We start from the raw sequence: 17,216 nt of genomic DNA on the forward strand, positions 1-17,216 counted from the left end.
GAATTCAGTATGTCCACAACTGAACTCATTATCTTTCCCCCTAAACCTTCCCCACATCCTTCCTTCCTTATTACTATAGAGCATAATACCATCCACTCATTCCCTTATAAACAGGCCTGTAAAGTAGGAGTCATCCTCAACTTCTCACTATCTATCACACACGTCTACACTGGCACCAAAACCTGTTAATTTTTTACCTCTACATCATCTTCTAAATATGCCTCCAGTTTCCTTTGATACTGCCCCAACATCCCTGGTGCAGGCCCTCATCACCTCAGGCCTGTACTATTACAATAGTTGCTGGGAGTGGGCGATGGTCTCTCAAGCCTCTCCCTACTCCAATCCAGCTTTGATTCAGCCATCTTCCATTCTGGGCAGGTTTGACCATGTCACACCTTCCCCTCCAACTCCAGTTAATAAACTCCAGTAGCCCCTGTTACCCCCAGGATCAAATACAAAATCTTTTGTTTGGCATTCAAAGCCCTTCACAAACTAGCTCCCTGCATTTTTACCTTCTCTTACCCCTTAATCCCAGACATATTCAATCCAGTGACCCTGGCCTTCTGACTGTCCATTAAACAAGACTCCATCTTGAAGCTCTGGACATTTTCCCTGGCTGACACCCATGATGGGAAATGCTGTCCCTCCTCATCTCTACCTCTTGGCTCCCCAAGCTTTCTTGAAGTCTCAGCCAAAATTCCATCTTCTAAAAGGAATCTTTCCCAGGCCCTCTTCATTCGAGTGCCTTCTCTCAGTTAATCATTTCCTGTTGCTCCTGGATATGGTTGGTTCGTATGTATTTTTCTGCCTGTTGTTTCCCCTGCTAGATGGAGAGCTTTCTTTTGCTCCTTTTTGTGTATCTGGTACATAGTAGGTGCTTTGTAAATGTTTAAGGATTTATTGCTTGATTAATCCTTCCAGGGTTATGGAGAAAATAAGGAAAAATTAAGGGTTAGTAATAAGGGGTGTGTATATATATGTATATATATGAATATGTGAATATGGGTGTGTACATGTATAGATGCATGTGTGCCCATGTTTTGCTCCAGAGGGTAGTTTTTTCATTTTACAATAATTTTAGGACCAATGACAATGACAATTTTGTTAACTCTAACTTATTACTTTAAAGTTCATGACACACTTTACATATATTGACATACATGTGTGTGTGTGCATATCACCTCATTGCAACCTTTTAATAACACTGCTGGGGGTAGGCACTAGAGCTGTTGTTATTATCTTCACATTTTAGATGCCCCAAAGAACTTTCAGAAATAAGGTCAACAAGATGTGTATTGGCACCCCAGCTTTTATTGAGGGTTACCTGAGGATGAGAAGCTCAGAGTTGGGACCAGAGGGTAGGACCAAACTCAGAAGCATCGACGATGGATAATGGTAGGGCCTAACTCCTCATATTCATGATTGTAGATCCACATGTGTTGAAAAGAGTTCAGACTGGTCAGGATAGAGCCACCAAACCAGGAAGAGAAGCGGGATTCTGCTGGCACAATCACCTGGAGGAGGAAATCATCGGGAGGAAGCAGGAGCCTTGGAGGCTACCAGAAGAAACAAAAGCAGAGGGCTGAGGTGGGAACAGGGCTGAACTCAGAGGTAGAAAAGACCTTGCTCTCACTCTTACCATTTGAGTAGCCTCCTCCTTCTAGCACTATGATCTCAAAGGGCTGTTACCTATAGAGTAAAGGGAAAGACCACTGGCTATGGACTCAGAGGACCTGGATTCAGATTCTGCCTCTGGCACCTATTGCTTGCAACATTATGGGCAAGTCACAACCTCCATGGGCCTCAGTTTACCCATGGGACTTTGAGCAAGTCATTTAAGGTCTCTAGGCTTGTGAGCTGGTAGAAGCATTCATATAAAATAGATAACCCTTTTATCTGATGAGGGCACTGAGGCACAGAAGGAATCTATGACTTGCTCAAAGTTGTACAATGAGTCCTCCCAACCTTGCATAAAGAGCATCCCTAGCTCTTTTAGAAACTTTGTAGATTGTTAAATGCCTTACTGAGTAAATGGCCTCCTTAAAGATACTGGATTGGCATTCATCTCTGTTCACCAGGACTCTGGAGGGAGTTTTATGGTTCTTGGAAGCAAATGTTTGCGTAGATCATAAGCCCTGGAATTTATGTTTGTATCCTCCTGTCTTGACATCTAAGAAGAACGTGCCAAACACCTTTAATGCATTCACCAGAAGAGACTTTAGGGGCCATCTATTTTAACCCTTACCCATTTTTACAAAGGAGGAAATTGAGTCCCAGAAAGGGGAAGGGGCTCTCCAACACTCAAAATAAGAGGTAGAGTTGGGATTTGAACTCAAGCTTTTCATCTCATCTGTGTCCCTTAAAAAATGCTGATTCACACACAAAAATCACACAAACTCAATACTTCAACTGGGGTCTGAGACACGCAGAGCCCTTGAGGACATCCTTCTTCCTGGATGGTCTTTTCCTCTTAGTGCATCTTAGGGAAAACATTAGCATTTTGAGCAGCCTTGTGGCACTATTGCTTCACATTGGTTTTAAGAGACCACCAAAATCCACAGATCTTCTCAAGTGGACTCCTGTCTAGAGGTGCCCCCAACAAGACCTTCTCAGCATCACATAACCCAGTTCACTCCCATTTCTCTTTAGAGAGTCACAGGATACTTCCCTAACTAGTTGGAAACAGGAGGATGAGTCCAAGATGGGCTGGTGGGAGAGAGAAAGCTTGGAAAATGATGGGTTTTTTTCTCCCATAGTTATAACGAAAACAGCTGAGATGATTAAACTCTTATTAACAGTACATTTTCAAGGGGAGAAAGGACCGTATTTCTGCCCCTGATTTCCAGGCCACCGGCAAGCAACCCAATCTCATCTCCAGTCCATGGCCTTGTTACCAAAGGGGCCCTTTTAGAGGCATGCCTTTTGACTTTTTGCCTGCCCAGCCACTAATATGCAATCACTTAGGTCAGCCTCCAATTCCTTGGGCTTCTTTCTTCCTTTCCCTTCTCATTTCCAAAATCTTTCTATGTCAAATTTCACAATTATCTTATACAATAAAGAGGAAAAGATTTTTTCCCTCTTCTAACTGGAGAAGAAGGAATATGGGAATGCGGTGTATGCTGTCAGGAACATTTGTTTGCTTTGCTTAACTAATGCCTTACTTATGAGGAAGGGTACTTTCTAGTGGGGAGAGTTACTGGAAACAACATTGGAAAAAAGATCACAGAAATAAGTATCAATGAAACATTTCTAAAAGAAAGGGAAAAAGATAAGAAGTTCCCCATGACTTAAAAGGTAGCATTAGCCACATTCTACTAATGAGGAAATGGGTCTTGAGAAGGGATTTGTTGAGGTCATGGTGAAAGTTAGGAAGAGAGCTCAGATGAGAAAACAACTAACACCATGTTCTAACTCTTCCATCATAAAAAAGCTAACAAGCAGAAAAGGAGCAGATGGGAACAAGAGAAGGAAAAAATAAGCATATGAATGATGAAATTAAATAGTCAGTCATATTTTCTGAAAGCCTGCAGGGAGCTTGTCCAAAGAACTATTCTGTGCTGTTGGCTGTCTACTGAGAAGGGTCACAGTTACTCATTGTAGGACAATGGACCAATCCCTTAGCCAAGCCTTTGTTTCCTGGGCTGTAAATTGGGGATAATGTAAGCCATAAGTCTCTCAGTAAAGGCATGCCAGACTCAGGACCACTCAAATGGGAAAGATGCCCTCAACTTCAGGAGCAAACTACCTTAATCTTAGTCATCTTGGGTGCCTGGGCCTTGATTTCCTTCGCCACACGATCAGTTAAGCCTGGGAATGACATGTTGCCTCCGCAAAGGAGAGTGTTCACATAAAAGATCTTCCTTATTTCAAAATCACATTTCAGAAGGCTCTCATATATGCTTTGGTGAAGACCTGGAGATGTGATCTCTGAAAAGAAATAGGAATGGGGATGGGTTAGCTTTTATCTCTTAGGAAAGCTGTTTGCACCAGCATCAGGGAAACAGTACAGCAGGCCATGATTGAGCTCTGTCAGCACCATGGCTAGGGCCAGCAGCAGATCTGGAAATTGCCGAGCTGCCTGGTACAGTCAACTGCTGGTGAGAGCATCGGCCAAGCTATTCAAAGGGGAGGGAGAATTGTTCCAGGAGTTTACAATCATCCAACTAGGCTGGTTTCCGAGCCCTCTGAGACTTTCAATTGTTTCCAAAACAAGTCAAAGGCAGATAAACTCACCAGGGTCAGAAAATTCTTCATGGCATTGTCTGTGTTTTATTGGGGTTATTAAAAAATATCAAAGGATAGGCCCTTTTCTCAAGGAACTCAGTCTAATGGGGGAGACAACATGCAATTAAATATGTAGAAACAAGACATAAACATGACCAATTAAAGATAATCAACAAAGGGAAAGTCTCTAACATTAAGGAAGGAATCAGGAAAGCCTTCTTGTAGACAGTGGGATTTTAGTATTATCTCTGGGCTCTTCCCTGGTGCACAGACCAGCAGGGAAGCAGTGAGGGAAGACTACCCTATATCGGCCCATTCCCTGCCCAGGTGTTATGCATCCTGTAGTAATTCTTGGTGCCACCCCCAGGTGAGGAAGGTGGTGTTTATCTGCCCATCACGCAGAGTCTGTAATGATAAACCTGTGATGAGACAACTTGGGATGCATCTCTTATAAAATGAGGGTCTGATTTTCTCTCCCCCTCCCTCTTTCCTCTCCCTCTTTCTTCCTCCCTCCTTCTCTCTCCCTCCTTTCCTTTCCCTACTTCCCTCAATCCCTCCAAGTCTCTCTCCCTGTTTGTCTCCCCCCCCATTTCTTCTCCCCTCTCCATCTCTTTGTGCGTCTGATATCAACTTTCATGACTTCCATTATCCCTTCCATGCAGCTGATTCACAGATCTGTGTATACTGCTCTAACCTTTGTTGAGCTCCAGATCACCACCACTAGAGCTGTCTATTAGTCATTTCAAACTGGATGCCCACAACACATCCCACACTGAGCTCATTATCTCCTCCCACCCTCCCCTCTTCCCATCTTCCCTGTTACTGTCAAGAGCACCACCAGTCTTACAGTTATCCCAGTTCAAAATCTCAGAGTTCTTTATTTTTCCCTTTCCTTAATCCCCCGTATCTACATATTCATCCAACCATCACTATATCTCCTAACCCTTCTCCCCACTCACTTGGCTATTTGGCCTCACCAGCTTGCCTGTACGACTGCCTCAGCTGTCTAATTGTTCTCCCTGCTTTCCAGAGTCTCCACACTCCAATCCTTCTCACAGCTGCCAAAACGATGTTTCCAAAGCAGAGATCTGACTGCATCACTCCCCTACTCAAGAAGCCCTAAGGCTCCCAATTGCTTCTAGTATAAAACAAAAATGCCTCTGTTTGGCATTGAAAACTCTGGCCTTTGCTTACCCTTACAGGTTTCCTGTACATTCTCCTTCACTCTAATTTCAAATAAACTGTCTTTGTTGCTGGTCTTCTTGTGTACTTTTCTATCTCCTGCTTCTGTGACTTTGCAGACTGTCCCCCCACCCCACACATACCTGGACTGCTTTCCCTCAGCTCTCTTAAAGCACTCACTCTACAAGGCTCAGCTCACAGACCATTTCCCATGACAAGCTCTTTCTCAGGGGTCATCCCCCCAGAAATCGCTTCACATTTCCTTTGTGAATGCTCTCTGTGTGTCTCCACTGGCCTCCAAAACAGCTCAAGGGCCACCTCCCTCTCAGGAGGCCTTTCCTGCCCCCACTCCCTCTCAAATCTGACACACATGTCGGCTCTCCTGGAATCACCATTTCTATCACTCTGTTTCTATGTGCTTGTTTCCTTTGAAACCCTTTGTATTTTATGCATTTTTGAGAAGAGATCTACAGGTTTCATTAGACAGCCTGAGGGAGCCAGGGCATGAACAAAGTAAAGAAGGGTTGCCCTCATGGAATAGAAGCTTCATGAGGATAGGAGTGCCCATAGTGGGCACTTGGCAGTGTCTCCCTTCCTCACCCCAAGTCTCCTCAAACATAATGCTTTCATTTCCTCCAGTCCCCTCACCATTCTGACTGGGGCTGCCCTGGTTAATTGGCTCAACGTTGGCCCTCACCATTCCTGCCCATGTAATTACTGTCTGTTTTGGAGAGTCCTAAAGTGATGGATGGTCCATGCGGAATAGACGCTGTAAGCAGTGGATGTTTATGGGGCAGAGCTGTGCTCTGTCCCTGGTGCACAGACCTAACAGGGATGGTTCAAACATAGCTTCAGGACAGTGGAACCTCTCCCTGCCCATAGTAATGATTCGACCATCAGGGAGCTCATATTTCTTCTCTATGGAGGATTCTTCCATCTGTGTCTCCTCTATGTAGTCCAAAGCCACGTAGCACAATTTCTCCTTGATGGTTCTGACCATTTCCCATTCAGCTAGGGGAGAGAAAACGGTGTATAGGAAAACATGTCTGCAAAAAGCAAGATCTGTTTATTTAAGATTCAGTGCCTTAAGGGACTAGGGCTATGAGAGGGGTGGGCTGGGAGAATGTCCTTCTTTTTTGAAGAGACTTTTGCTAGAAATAACCACCCGCATAGCATATAAACTCTTAGAGTCAAGACCTTTTTCCTCTTTTTTCTTTTTTAAAATATTATCTCTATATCCTCAGTTCCTGCACATATTCATCCACCTACCCATGCATTCACAAATTCATTTATTCAAGTATACATTAAGTACCCACTATAAGCCAATCCCTGTGCTAGGTGCTGGGGATACAAATACAAAATAAAATAGCCCCTGACTTTGGGCTTTGCATTTAATTGGGATGGGACCTGGGGGAGGGGTTTGGAGAATGGACAGTAGGCACACCAATGCAAAGATACATAAATACGCACTCCTTCAATGGGCCTAGGATCTCATCAGCAAGAGTGATGTTCACTCCTACCATGAAGCAGATAAAATAAATACCACGTCATTTTGCTGGATGGGGATGGGAGAGGTATTAATAACAAATGGCTGAGATGAGGAAAGATGTCTTGAAGGAAGTAGCTTGAAGGATCTTGAAAGGGAGAATGAAAAGGCGCAGGGAAGACATTCCAGGCACAGGAGCACCCTTTGCAAAGCAACTGAGGCAAGAGGGGAAATAAAAGCTCCTAGGAAAGGGAGGTGAGAGTAAGAAGGTGGGAGGGATGGGATGCAGAAAGCTATCTTCCTGGAAGTTTTCCTAAAAAGGCTGGCTACACCCAGACTGTGGGGGGCTTTAAATGCCAAACAGAAGAGTTGGTATTTCATCGCTAGCCACTGACTAGTGCTTCTTGTGCAGGGGAAGTGACATGATCAGGTCTGTACTCTTAAGGAATCAATTTGGCAGCTGTGTGGAATACAGGTCAGAGGGGAAAGACTAGGGACAGGGAACCCAATCAGGAGATTACTACAATAGTTTAGGGGAAATGGAATGAGGGCCAAAATTAGGTACATATTTAATATATGAGCCTACATTGAATTGAATCATATTGAACCTCTAAGGATAATCCCCAGCATGGTACTTATTCCATTGGTTGACCCTCTGGAGAGTAGAGGAGGTATCTGGTTTTAGCTATATAATGAGGCTTTTAGCTCCTTTGCCTGGGTTGCCTGGCTGGGTCTGTGCTCTCACCCAGGGTCCTCAGAGAGTAGCCTTTGTCAATGAGAATCTTCGTAAGGTACATGGAGAGGTCCCGGCCTGATATCTCCAGCCTCATGATGGCATCAGACAAGATGTAGCCACTGTCGATGGGAACAGCATAGGTCACCTCATCCCCAGAATGTACAACGAGTCCTAGAGAAAGAGAGGGCCCTGGAGTATCCAAAGGAAGTGGCTCAGTCTCCTCTCAGAGAAATTCCATAATAATCAGCTTACTATTTGCAGCTGAGCTAAGTTGGGAAAACTAGGTAGGGAACAGGGGAGTGTAGACCCAAGGGAGAAAACCAGGCTTTCAGAGACCTACTGACTACAGGGTTACCTGTTGCTGAAGATACATCTTCCCTTCCCTTCCCTAGTCTTGAAGTCAGGGAATCCTGAAACCTCAGAGCTTTGGAAGACCCTTAGAACAGGGGCATGGGATGACACAAGTTGGGAAGGGCCTTAGAACACAGCATGTCAAGAGCTGACAGGAACCTTAGAACATGAAATCTTAAGAACAGGGAGAGACCTTAGAATATGAAAGATCAGAGCTGTTGTTGACCTTAGTGCATAGAACATTGTAGCTAGGAGGGAACTGAGAACAGAGAAAAGAGAGTGTTGAAGCTGGGCAGGACCTTAGAATCTAGAAAGTGTCAGACTGGGAATGTCAGAGATAGAGAAGAACCTGGAGTATAGAATGTCAGCGTGAGGAGAGTCCTTAGATATAACATAATCCACCTCCTTCCTCCTTTATAACTGAGATTCCAATTTAGAACCCAGATATAATTTTTCTGTCCTACTAATTTGGATAAACACTTTTTCTAGGCAGAAGGCATCACACATATAAAGGTCAGGACACACACTAAGCTGGTGCGTACTTCCATTTGGCAAGAGGCAAACGCTCAGGACTCATTACAGAAGGTCTCTTGACAAGACTGGATTTTGGCCCCCAAAGTCCCCAACATAGGTCTCCCTGGTTCAGGTTTGTCACCTTGTCTTACAGGTCAGAGAAAGGCCTCAATCTTGCCAAGAATCCCAAGGAGGCATCCATGTGTAGAGCAATAAATGTCTAGAATCCTAGCACTGATAAGGTGACCTCTGATGAGTCCAGGGGTCATCATAGACCAAGGGCTGGATAGAACCTCAGAGAATATCTAGTCTAACACTCTCCTTTGACTCAAGAGGAAACTGAGGCCAAAAGAGCTAAGTGACTTCTTTATGTGTAAAATGGGAGTAATAAGATTGGCACTACCAGCCTCCCAACATTGTGATAAGGAAACGTGCAGGTGCAGTTTGAAGGGTATTATTCCCTGACTGGCAGAGTCTGAGCAGGTGCTCTAGGAGGTGGAACTTAGTGCCTGAGTGTAGAATAGAAAATATGGCATGTCAAAGTTGGGATGGACCTTACAACATACAACATGGAATGTTGGAGGTGTGAAGAAACTTAGAAAATAAAACATGGCCTGTTGGGGCTGGAATGAACCTCAGAACATGAAAGGTCAGAGCTAGGATGAATTTTAGAATGTAGCCCAGGAATCTTGGAGCTGGGAGGAACGTTAGATTTAGGAGAAGGTTTAGAACACAAAACAGAGATAGTCCGGGATAGGGAGAACCTTAGAACATAGAACATAAAATATCAGAGTTAGAAAGGGCACTAGAATGTAGCATATAGAATATCAGAGATGAGAAAGACCATAGAAAATGAAACAGCAATGGAAAGGACCTTAGGGAACCTCTTGTCCAACCCCCTCATTTGATAAGAGTGGAGCACTGAGACATTCATTTTATAGTCTAGACAGAATTTTCCCAGTCTACACATTTGGGAAAACTTTTAAAGTAAAACAGAATAGAGACCTCAGCACTCACCAGTGGTCCGGCCCGACGAGAAAAGGGACAGAACGTCCCTGATCGCTACATATAAGGCTGGAATTCTAAAAGTTTCAAACATAATCTACAAAAGAGAATCAGCAGTCAGAAGGGTCCTCTATTAGGTGGTGAGGGAGAAGGCCTAGAGGAAGCAGTATTCCAAGGGAGAATGGGAACTTTTCCTTTGTATCAGTCCCATAGGCAATATTCAGTCACAGAGTCATGGAGAATCATTGCCAGAAGAGGCTCCAGCCCACTGGCCCTCCTTCTCACCTAAGCCTCTCAGCTTCAGGGAACCCCTAGTCTCCTTCAAAGCACCACCAAATGCTACTTTCTACTTGAGGCCTTTCCTCTTGCCACCCCCATTTACACGAGCTGGGTCCCTCTTGAAGTTGCATTGAATTCCTTTGCATTTACCTTATCTTACAGATAGAATATAAACTCCCTGAAGATAGGAATTGCAGAATTTTTTATCTTTGCATTTCCAGATCCTAGGACAGAGCCTGGAACAACAGGAATCTCCTCTGCTACAAATCCACCATGCAGCTATCCAATCTTTGCCCTTTTGCAGAGGGCCATGTTGGGAATTGGCATCTTAGGGAAGGATTGGGAGATATTACAACCTCCCACAAGGGAAGGCATACTCAGGGTGCTGGGGCAGCATATACCATGTACCTCTAAAGGGGAAAGAAGCAAAGGAAGGTGCTAGACACCACCCTCATTCATCACTCCACCAAGACACTACTCTCTCATGTAGGTTCTGAATTCATAAGAGACTAAATCAGAATTATAGTGTATGTAAGCTGTGTATAGTGTTTGACTCCCTGACCTACCCATGTCGGTAACAAGAACCCAGATCTAAGAAGGAATCTTAGAATGTAGAATATTAGAGCTGGAGGGACTATGAGAACCTTAGTACTTGGAAAGCCCTTGGAGTGTGGAGTGTAGAATCAGAGCTGGGAGGGATGTCAGAACAGACTGTTGGGACTTTAGAGGTGGGCCTTCTTCCCATTTCTTCTCTCACCCACCACCTTGTTACCTGTATTAATTTCTCTTTATTGGCCTTTGGGTTGGCGATGGTCTCCGTCATCAGGAGAGGATGTTCTTCTGGGTCTATATGGAGCATATTGTAGAAAGCATGATGCCAGATCTTAGTGAAAGAAGCAGTTTGGTTTAATTCAGCCCCTGTTCAGAGCGGCAGCCATCTACCATGACATCATTTGGGATTCATGCAACATTCTACATCTAAAACATGGCCCTCTCCCCCACACTCCCATTCTAATTCTTTTTTAAATTAAGTCTAGTTGGACTCTCTACATGGACAGGATTCCTCAGTTATCTAGTCCTGTGACACACTTCTCTGAATATGGTTTAATTGTTCAGGGTCCTAATAAATCTCCTCTATTAAAGGACTCCTTCCCCAGACATGGACATAGATAATGCAGTGGTTTGATCAAACTGAGTGGTCTCAGTAGCAGCCATCCTGCCCAAAACTCTCCCCAATTCCTTGGCTGCACACTGACCTTCTCCATGTCATCCCAGTTAGTGACAATTCCATGTTCCATGGGATATTTCACTGTGAGCTTTCCCTGTTTATTGGTGACTTCATTGCCAATAAAGGTATCCCTTGCGTCCATCCCAACCATCACACTCTGGAAAATGCAGGTAACAACGTGTCATTGACTGGACAATTGGTATATCGCAATAGGAGGGTAGTGTTATTATATTGGGGGGAGGGGCACTTCTGCATTTATATTCCTTCCAGCCACATGAATTGTTCTTCATTAATCACCTGGGAAGTACTGGAGTAGGGTCATTCCCATTCCATACATCATGCATTTTGCAGACAAAGAAAATGAGACCCATTTCTATCACTGACAGTCAGTTTTATTCTTTCAGGAAGACAATCCTCATTTCCTTTTCCTGCAGAATTTTCTGCAGAATTTTCATCCTATTCCCAAGCACCTCCCTGTTCAAAGCCCTTTGTCTCTGAATTGCTCCAGGGAGCTTCATTTTATCCTATCCATACCCTATGTGATGTGGTAGGGGCCTCAAGCCAACCAAAGCCCATCAAGGAGATTTATAACTTTCCAGGGACCCAGTGGCCAAATGATAACTTCAGATTAAATACAAGTGGCTGCTTGCCAAGCAGAACAGGAGAATGCGAAGAGCTTATGCTTGGCTAGGCCTCAAGACTTGTGGGAGGTGATTTAAATTGGATCTCTGTGCCCATGAACTTGACTAAGCATGCCTGAACAGGATCTGTGCCTAAGAAAAAAGAAAACATGGCCAGGTGAAAAGCCTCCTGGATTTGGAGTCTGGAGGCCTGGTGTCTCCTTCCTAGTGGTACGTACTGGCCCCAAGTATAAGCTCATGATATGAAAAGAGTGGATCCACTTTCTAAAAATCCTTTAGATTTTAGATTAGCTATACTAATGCTCATTAATGATCCCTCCAGGTGCATTCTGGCCCACAGGTATAAATGCCCCCTCCCAATAATATGGACCATCCCATGAGAACAAGAACTCCTCTCTTCTTGATACTGGTTAATACAGGATTTCTGGAATTACAAGTAACCTATCCTTCATCTGAATTTCCATGACTAAGGCCTACACTGCACTTAAAATCACTGAGTCCTGATCAGTCCCTTATGACCCAAGGCCTGGGCAAAACAAGTATTGCCTCAGACACTTGGGTTCTTTCAGTTCCACGCCTTGTATGCACATGAGCTGACGGTGTCCTCCTCAGTAAAAGAAAGATGACTGGAATCCTTGCCTGAGCTAAGACAAAGGAAAGCCCATGAGATTATGAGAAGGGGTGGTAACATTAAAACCAATACAGTACAATCCACAATTAATTACTTGTGATTAATTTTTTTATTATTTTCTTCAGATAGAGAATTCCAGAATTTCAAAATAGAGAGAACTCAGGGCCATCTATTACAAACAATAGCTGACCAAGCATCCCCTTAGTGACATATTTCCCTAACAAGGGGGTCCTTCTGCCTCTGCTTGAAGATCTCTAGGGATGGGGAGCTCACTACCTCCCAAGACAGGTTCCTGCCATATTTGGGCAGCCATCATTGTCAGGAAAGTCTGTCTCTACTTGCCTCTTAGCAACTTCCATTCAGGTTTTGGTGCAGCACCTTCTGGGTGGAACAAAACCAGTCTCATCACTCAAAGATGGCTATCTTGCCTGCTTTGGTGTTCTGTACTCCAAGCTATGCATCCCTCATTCCCTCAATTATGAGTGTGTATATGTACATATACATATATATATGTATATACGTATGTGTGCATAGGTCAGTATATGTATATACGTACAGATATACATATGCATGTGTTTTTGTATGTCAGCAATTCCCCATTACTTATATTCCTTAGAACCAGTGGGAGATAGCAGATGACTAGCTTTGGGATCAGAGGAAGATCAAAGCTCAAGGTCAATGCCTGACATCCATGGGGCTCTATAACATTGTGTAAGTGGCTTAACTTCTCTTTGTCTCAGCTTATGCCAGGGATGCCAAGGGGGTGGCCAATGGATTCCTGTGGACCGTTGGGACCAGGTGCATGTATGGTGGGCTACAAGGAAGCTTAGCCTCAGTGCTGGGACTTCCAGAAAGGGAGCTGAGATGCCTTTTCATTGTATTTTCAAGTAAGAAACCTTTCAAAAGAACTCCTCTAAGAGGTGGGGATATGTCTATTGCCTGCCCATGGCCTGGGGAATCTTGGGCAGAGGCCTGTTGGTCTCCAGTCTGGGCTACCCTCTATCCTGACTTAGGGCTCCTCTGATTCCAAGGGAAGCTGAGAACAGAACTTGGTCAAACGTTCAGTGATCTGTGGGCCAACTACTGACTTGTGGGCCATTGGGAGCGGCTTTCGAGGACCACTTCCTTCATCCAGTGCTCCCCTTCCCTGGTTGCCACCTTGGACATATACAAGTACAGAACTTAGTGCTGGAGGTGGCCATAGAGGGCCAGGCCAATCTCATTTCACAGATGAGCAAGCCAGGGTCCAGAAGAGCATTAGATCTGCTCAAGGTCACACAACCAGTATCTGCTTGACAATGCCACAATAGATGAAGCCCCAAGAAGCCCTGAGGTCAGATTCAGCCTCAGACACTTATGAGCTACACCACCCTGGGTTAGGTCACTTAACCTCTGTTTGCCTCAGTTGCTTCAACTGTAAAATGGAAATAATAAGTTTTACCTCTCAGTGTTGTCATGAGGATCAAATGAAATAATTGTAAAGTGCTTACTTAGCATGGTCCCTGGCACACTGTAGATGTAAGTTAAAGCTTATTCCTTTCCCTTCATAGCAAAGCTTTAATTTGAGCCCAGATTCTATGATTCTAAACCAAGTACTCTTTCTACCCTGAGCAAGCTGGGCTTCTGGAAAAATAAATTCATGTCAAAATCAGTCAGTCAAACATAATTTGGAAGGCTAGTAACGACTCCTATCTTGTCTCTCAAAGTGAACCAGACACAATTGGCCTTTGAATGGACCATTGTTGTTCTCTGTTAGGAAATCTAGAGCCCCTTAGGTAACTGGGAGTAAGGCTCATGCGCGAGCGTGTGTGTGTGTGTGTGTGTGTGTGTGTGTGTGTATGTATATGACTGATTTCACAGGAAAAAAACAATGAAGCCCAGAGGGGATTGGCCCAAGATGGTCCAACTATAGTCATTGTGAAGGATTATACCCAAGAGGAATAAAGTGAATCCTGAAGAAATCTCCCCAAATATCACTAGCTATCCTTGGCCTCTAACTGGAGAGCCTCACGGGATAGATCTTTGGTTCAGGAGTAAAATGAATTGTAAAGTTTAAGTACCTTTGATAAGTCACCTGGAATATGGGAAGGGAGCAGAGCCAGAGGGAAGGCACACTGAGGTACCTGGCTCCTTTAAATTAAAATAGGGAAATACAGGACAGGATCTGTCCAAAGGAGGAGAGACCAAAGGAGGCTCTGAGAATAGAAGGAAGTTGGCCATGGTCACACAGTTTTTGAGGGCAGATCCAGGGCTAGAAGCTAAGTGGGGCCATTCAAAAAAGCCTTCAGTTTTGTGGGCCTTTCTGAGAATCATAAGGCTCATGGTCAGCTCTATGTCCTGCTGGCTAGAATCTTCCATGCCCACTGCACACTTGTACAGTCTGTGCCTTCTAGCCAATCCCTGACTTTTGAGTACTTATGACATCAGAGATGGAAAGCAAATCAGATGTTACTGAGTGACAACCTACCCTCTCTTAAAAGAGCACCAAGTTGCATTAACTACACTGCTAATGCCTAAGGAGACGGCAGTCCATTAAAACCCACAGATCTCTTTCCAACTATTGTGAACTAACATCCTATATTGTCAAGTTGATTTTTTTGAATCCAGGTACAAAATTTTACATTTATTGGACTTTATCTTATTTGATTCAACCCAATGGCCCAGTCTGTAAAAATTCTATTGGATCAGTGACCATCAATGAGCAATAGGTCAAGCATAGATCCCCTTGGTTCCCACTGGAGACCTCCTTCCACCTTGATATTGAACCATTAACCCTTGCTGATCCTGAATTCATCTGACTGTATTATTGTAATCTCCGCTATACCCTTCCATCTTCTCCAGAAGAATTGTATGAGCTACCATGTTAAAAGCTTTGCTCATCTAGGAAAAGTATAATTTCCCTTCATCTAGCTTAGTTGTCCTGTCAAAAAAGAGAATGAGGTAAGTCTGGTTTGAGCTGCTCTGTATGAAGCCCAGCTGGCTCTGTGACCACTGCTTCTCTTTCTAATTGTTCAGCAACGATCTCTTTAACGATCTCGTCTACAATTTTCCCAACATCTTTCCCTGCCCTGAACCCTACTCTCCTTAATGGCCCTCACATCTTAAGTCCCGCCTTAAAATGTCCTTTGTGTGAATTTAAAGGTGCCTATAATGAATACTTCCAGCTTTTTCACATCACTGGCCAGTCATTCTGTCTCTTTCATGAAAGCCTGAGTCTCAGAGTAACTATCATGACCTGAGATGCGGGGACTCCCCCTCCCAGCCTGGGCCACAGTATCACAGGGCTAACACTTTTCTTTGCCTGGGATGATTCCAAGGGGCTACCCATCTCAGAGGACACTAACCTGCCTTTTGTAGCGCCCAACCACGCATGGGAAGACAAATTGGGGGGCTTGTTCTCCGCCATACCCTACTTTGAAGTATCTGGAGCCGCCATCAAATACAACAGCCAAGGGATTTTCAGCTTCTCCCAGCTTGTCTGTGGTTATTGAAAAGAGACAGCATAGTCCTGCCTTGTCCTGGGTCAGGTCCTATGGCTTCTCGGTCCTCAGCAAAGAGGCGAAGACTAAGGATCTCAGAGGCCTAGAAGAGGTCCTTCCTTGGGTCCCTGGGGAGTCACCCATCCTCCCACCTGTAACCAGATTGGGAAATATAGCTGCTAAGCAGAGAAATTGATACCTTTCCAACTAAGGGAGGGCACCCAGCACCCTGCTGTCTAATCCTATCCACTCAGGGCCCCAGAGAGGTGCTGTCAGAGCAACTGGCCTTCCTTGGGCATCTTTCTTGATGATTCCCCTCCTCCTCCTACTTCCTTATTCTCTCACCTGATCGTTTTTGATGGCCCCATGCATCTATAACCATTTCCCCGGTGACTTTCCCTGCTTACTGACCCAGGTATCCTTGGGCCCTTGATTTGGTAGGGCCTGTCTGCATTGTGACCTTTCCAGTACCTACATCTGTGATCCTGGGGGTCCTGGGCCTCACTTTGTCTAACCTACTGAGATTGTGACAGCTCCTGTCTGAGGTGGGTGGCTAGGGACCCATTTGTCAAGCTTCTATTCACCTCGAAACACTTTTCTTAGCAGTGAAGGGTGGTGGAAAGACTCCTAGATTGGAAGTTACAGAACTTGGGTTCACATTGGCTTTGCTGCTCATTGTGTTGGGTAAATTTCTTTCCCTCTCTATGCCTCAGTCTCTGATCCTGCAAAATGAGGGAATTGGTGGACTTGCAAATCTCTAAGGTCTTTCTCTCTCTTATATTCCATGTTCGTTGTTTCAAGGATGCTCCCAATTAGGATTCAGTGATCTGGTTATACATGAAGTTTGAACACACATGATGGCACATGTGCTCATTTCCTGAGACTCTTGAGTGACCTGGGTAATTCTTCACTAGACCTAAGTTGTCCTCAACCCATGCCACAGACAATACAATCCAGCTGCTTTATTTCTCTGTTCTGGGACTTCTTCTAGAACTGAGTTATTTCACTCTTCGTCCACTCTCCTCTGAGACATGGCTGCACTTTTTATCAACGTGGTCTGTGCAAACCATAGAAAAATGAAGACCAGTTTGGGGATGCTCTTAAAAGTTGTCTAGTCATTAAACATTTTAAAGTATTTTAAAAATTCTGGTGTTGTGATATAAAAGGGGGCTAGTGTTTCATGAATGAACCTCAGAAGTGAATTCTTTGATAAAGTGAATGATTATTCTTCAATTTGGGTTTTTTCCCTTAAATCCCCTTAGTTTGTCATACAATAAAAAAAGATTACATATCTTCTCCAAATATCTCTGTTTCTTATAAGTTCGTAGAGATACCCACTTAGAGGTACGTAGGACCTCAAGGACCCTCACCTGGACAAGAATTCTCTCCCCAATATCTCTGATAATTGCTCTTCCATTTTTTCTTCAAGGTCTCAGGTCTGTCACCTCTTCTCTAGGAACC

The 17,216-nt window shown here is 44.3% G+C and overlaps 1 protein-coding gene across 7 annotated transcripts in view; it reads right to left on the reverse strand.

Moving 5' to 3' along the window:
- Positions 1–1,291: 1,291 nt before the first annotated feature.
- The window catches only part of LOC140524706 (actin, cytoplasmic-like), a 32,688-nt gene continuing 16,763 nt past the window's right edge, over positions 1,292–17,216 (reverse strand). Inside the window, exons 1-9 of one of the 7 annotated variants that reach the window (XM_072639438.1) lie at positions 16,101–16,231; positions 15,621–15,754; positions 11,033–11,161; positions 10,549–10,659; positions 9,510–9,594; positions 7,638–7,799; positions 6,232–6,417; positions 3,746–3,927; positions 1,292–1,556 (exon numbers count right to left, since the gene is read on the reverse strand). In XM_072639438.1, the coding sequence (XP_072495539.1) occupies positions 1,371–1,556; positions 3,746–3,927; positions 6,232–6,417; positions 7,638–7,799; positions 9,510–9,594; positions 10,549–10,659; positions 11,033–11,161; positions 15,621–15,754; positions 16,101–16,137 (1,212 nt within the window). In that variant the 5' untranslated portion in view covers positions 16,138–16,231 and the 3' untranslated portion in view covers positions 1,292–1,370. Of the gene's footprint in view, positions 1,557–1,639; positions 1,690–2,024; positions 2,171–3,745; positions 3,928–6,231; positions 6,418–7,637; positions 7,800–9,509; positions 9,595–10,548; positions 10,660–11,032; positions 11,162–15,620; positions 15,755–16,100; positions 16,232–17,216 lie in introns of those variants that run through there. The other 6 variants (XM_072639437.1, XM_072639435.1, XM_072639434.1 and 3 more) reach the window with 6 other exon arrangements.

Source organism: Notamacropus eugenii, chromosome 2 (genome assembly GCF_028372415.1).
Source record: "Notamacropus eugenii isolate mMacEug1 chromosome 2, mMacEug1.pri_v2, whole genome shotgun sequence".
NCBI classification, from domain to species: domain Eukaryota; kingdom Metazoa; phylum Chordata; class Mammalia; order Diprotodontia; family Macropodidae; genus Notamacropus; species Notamacropus eugenii.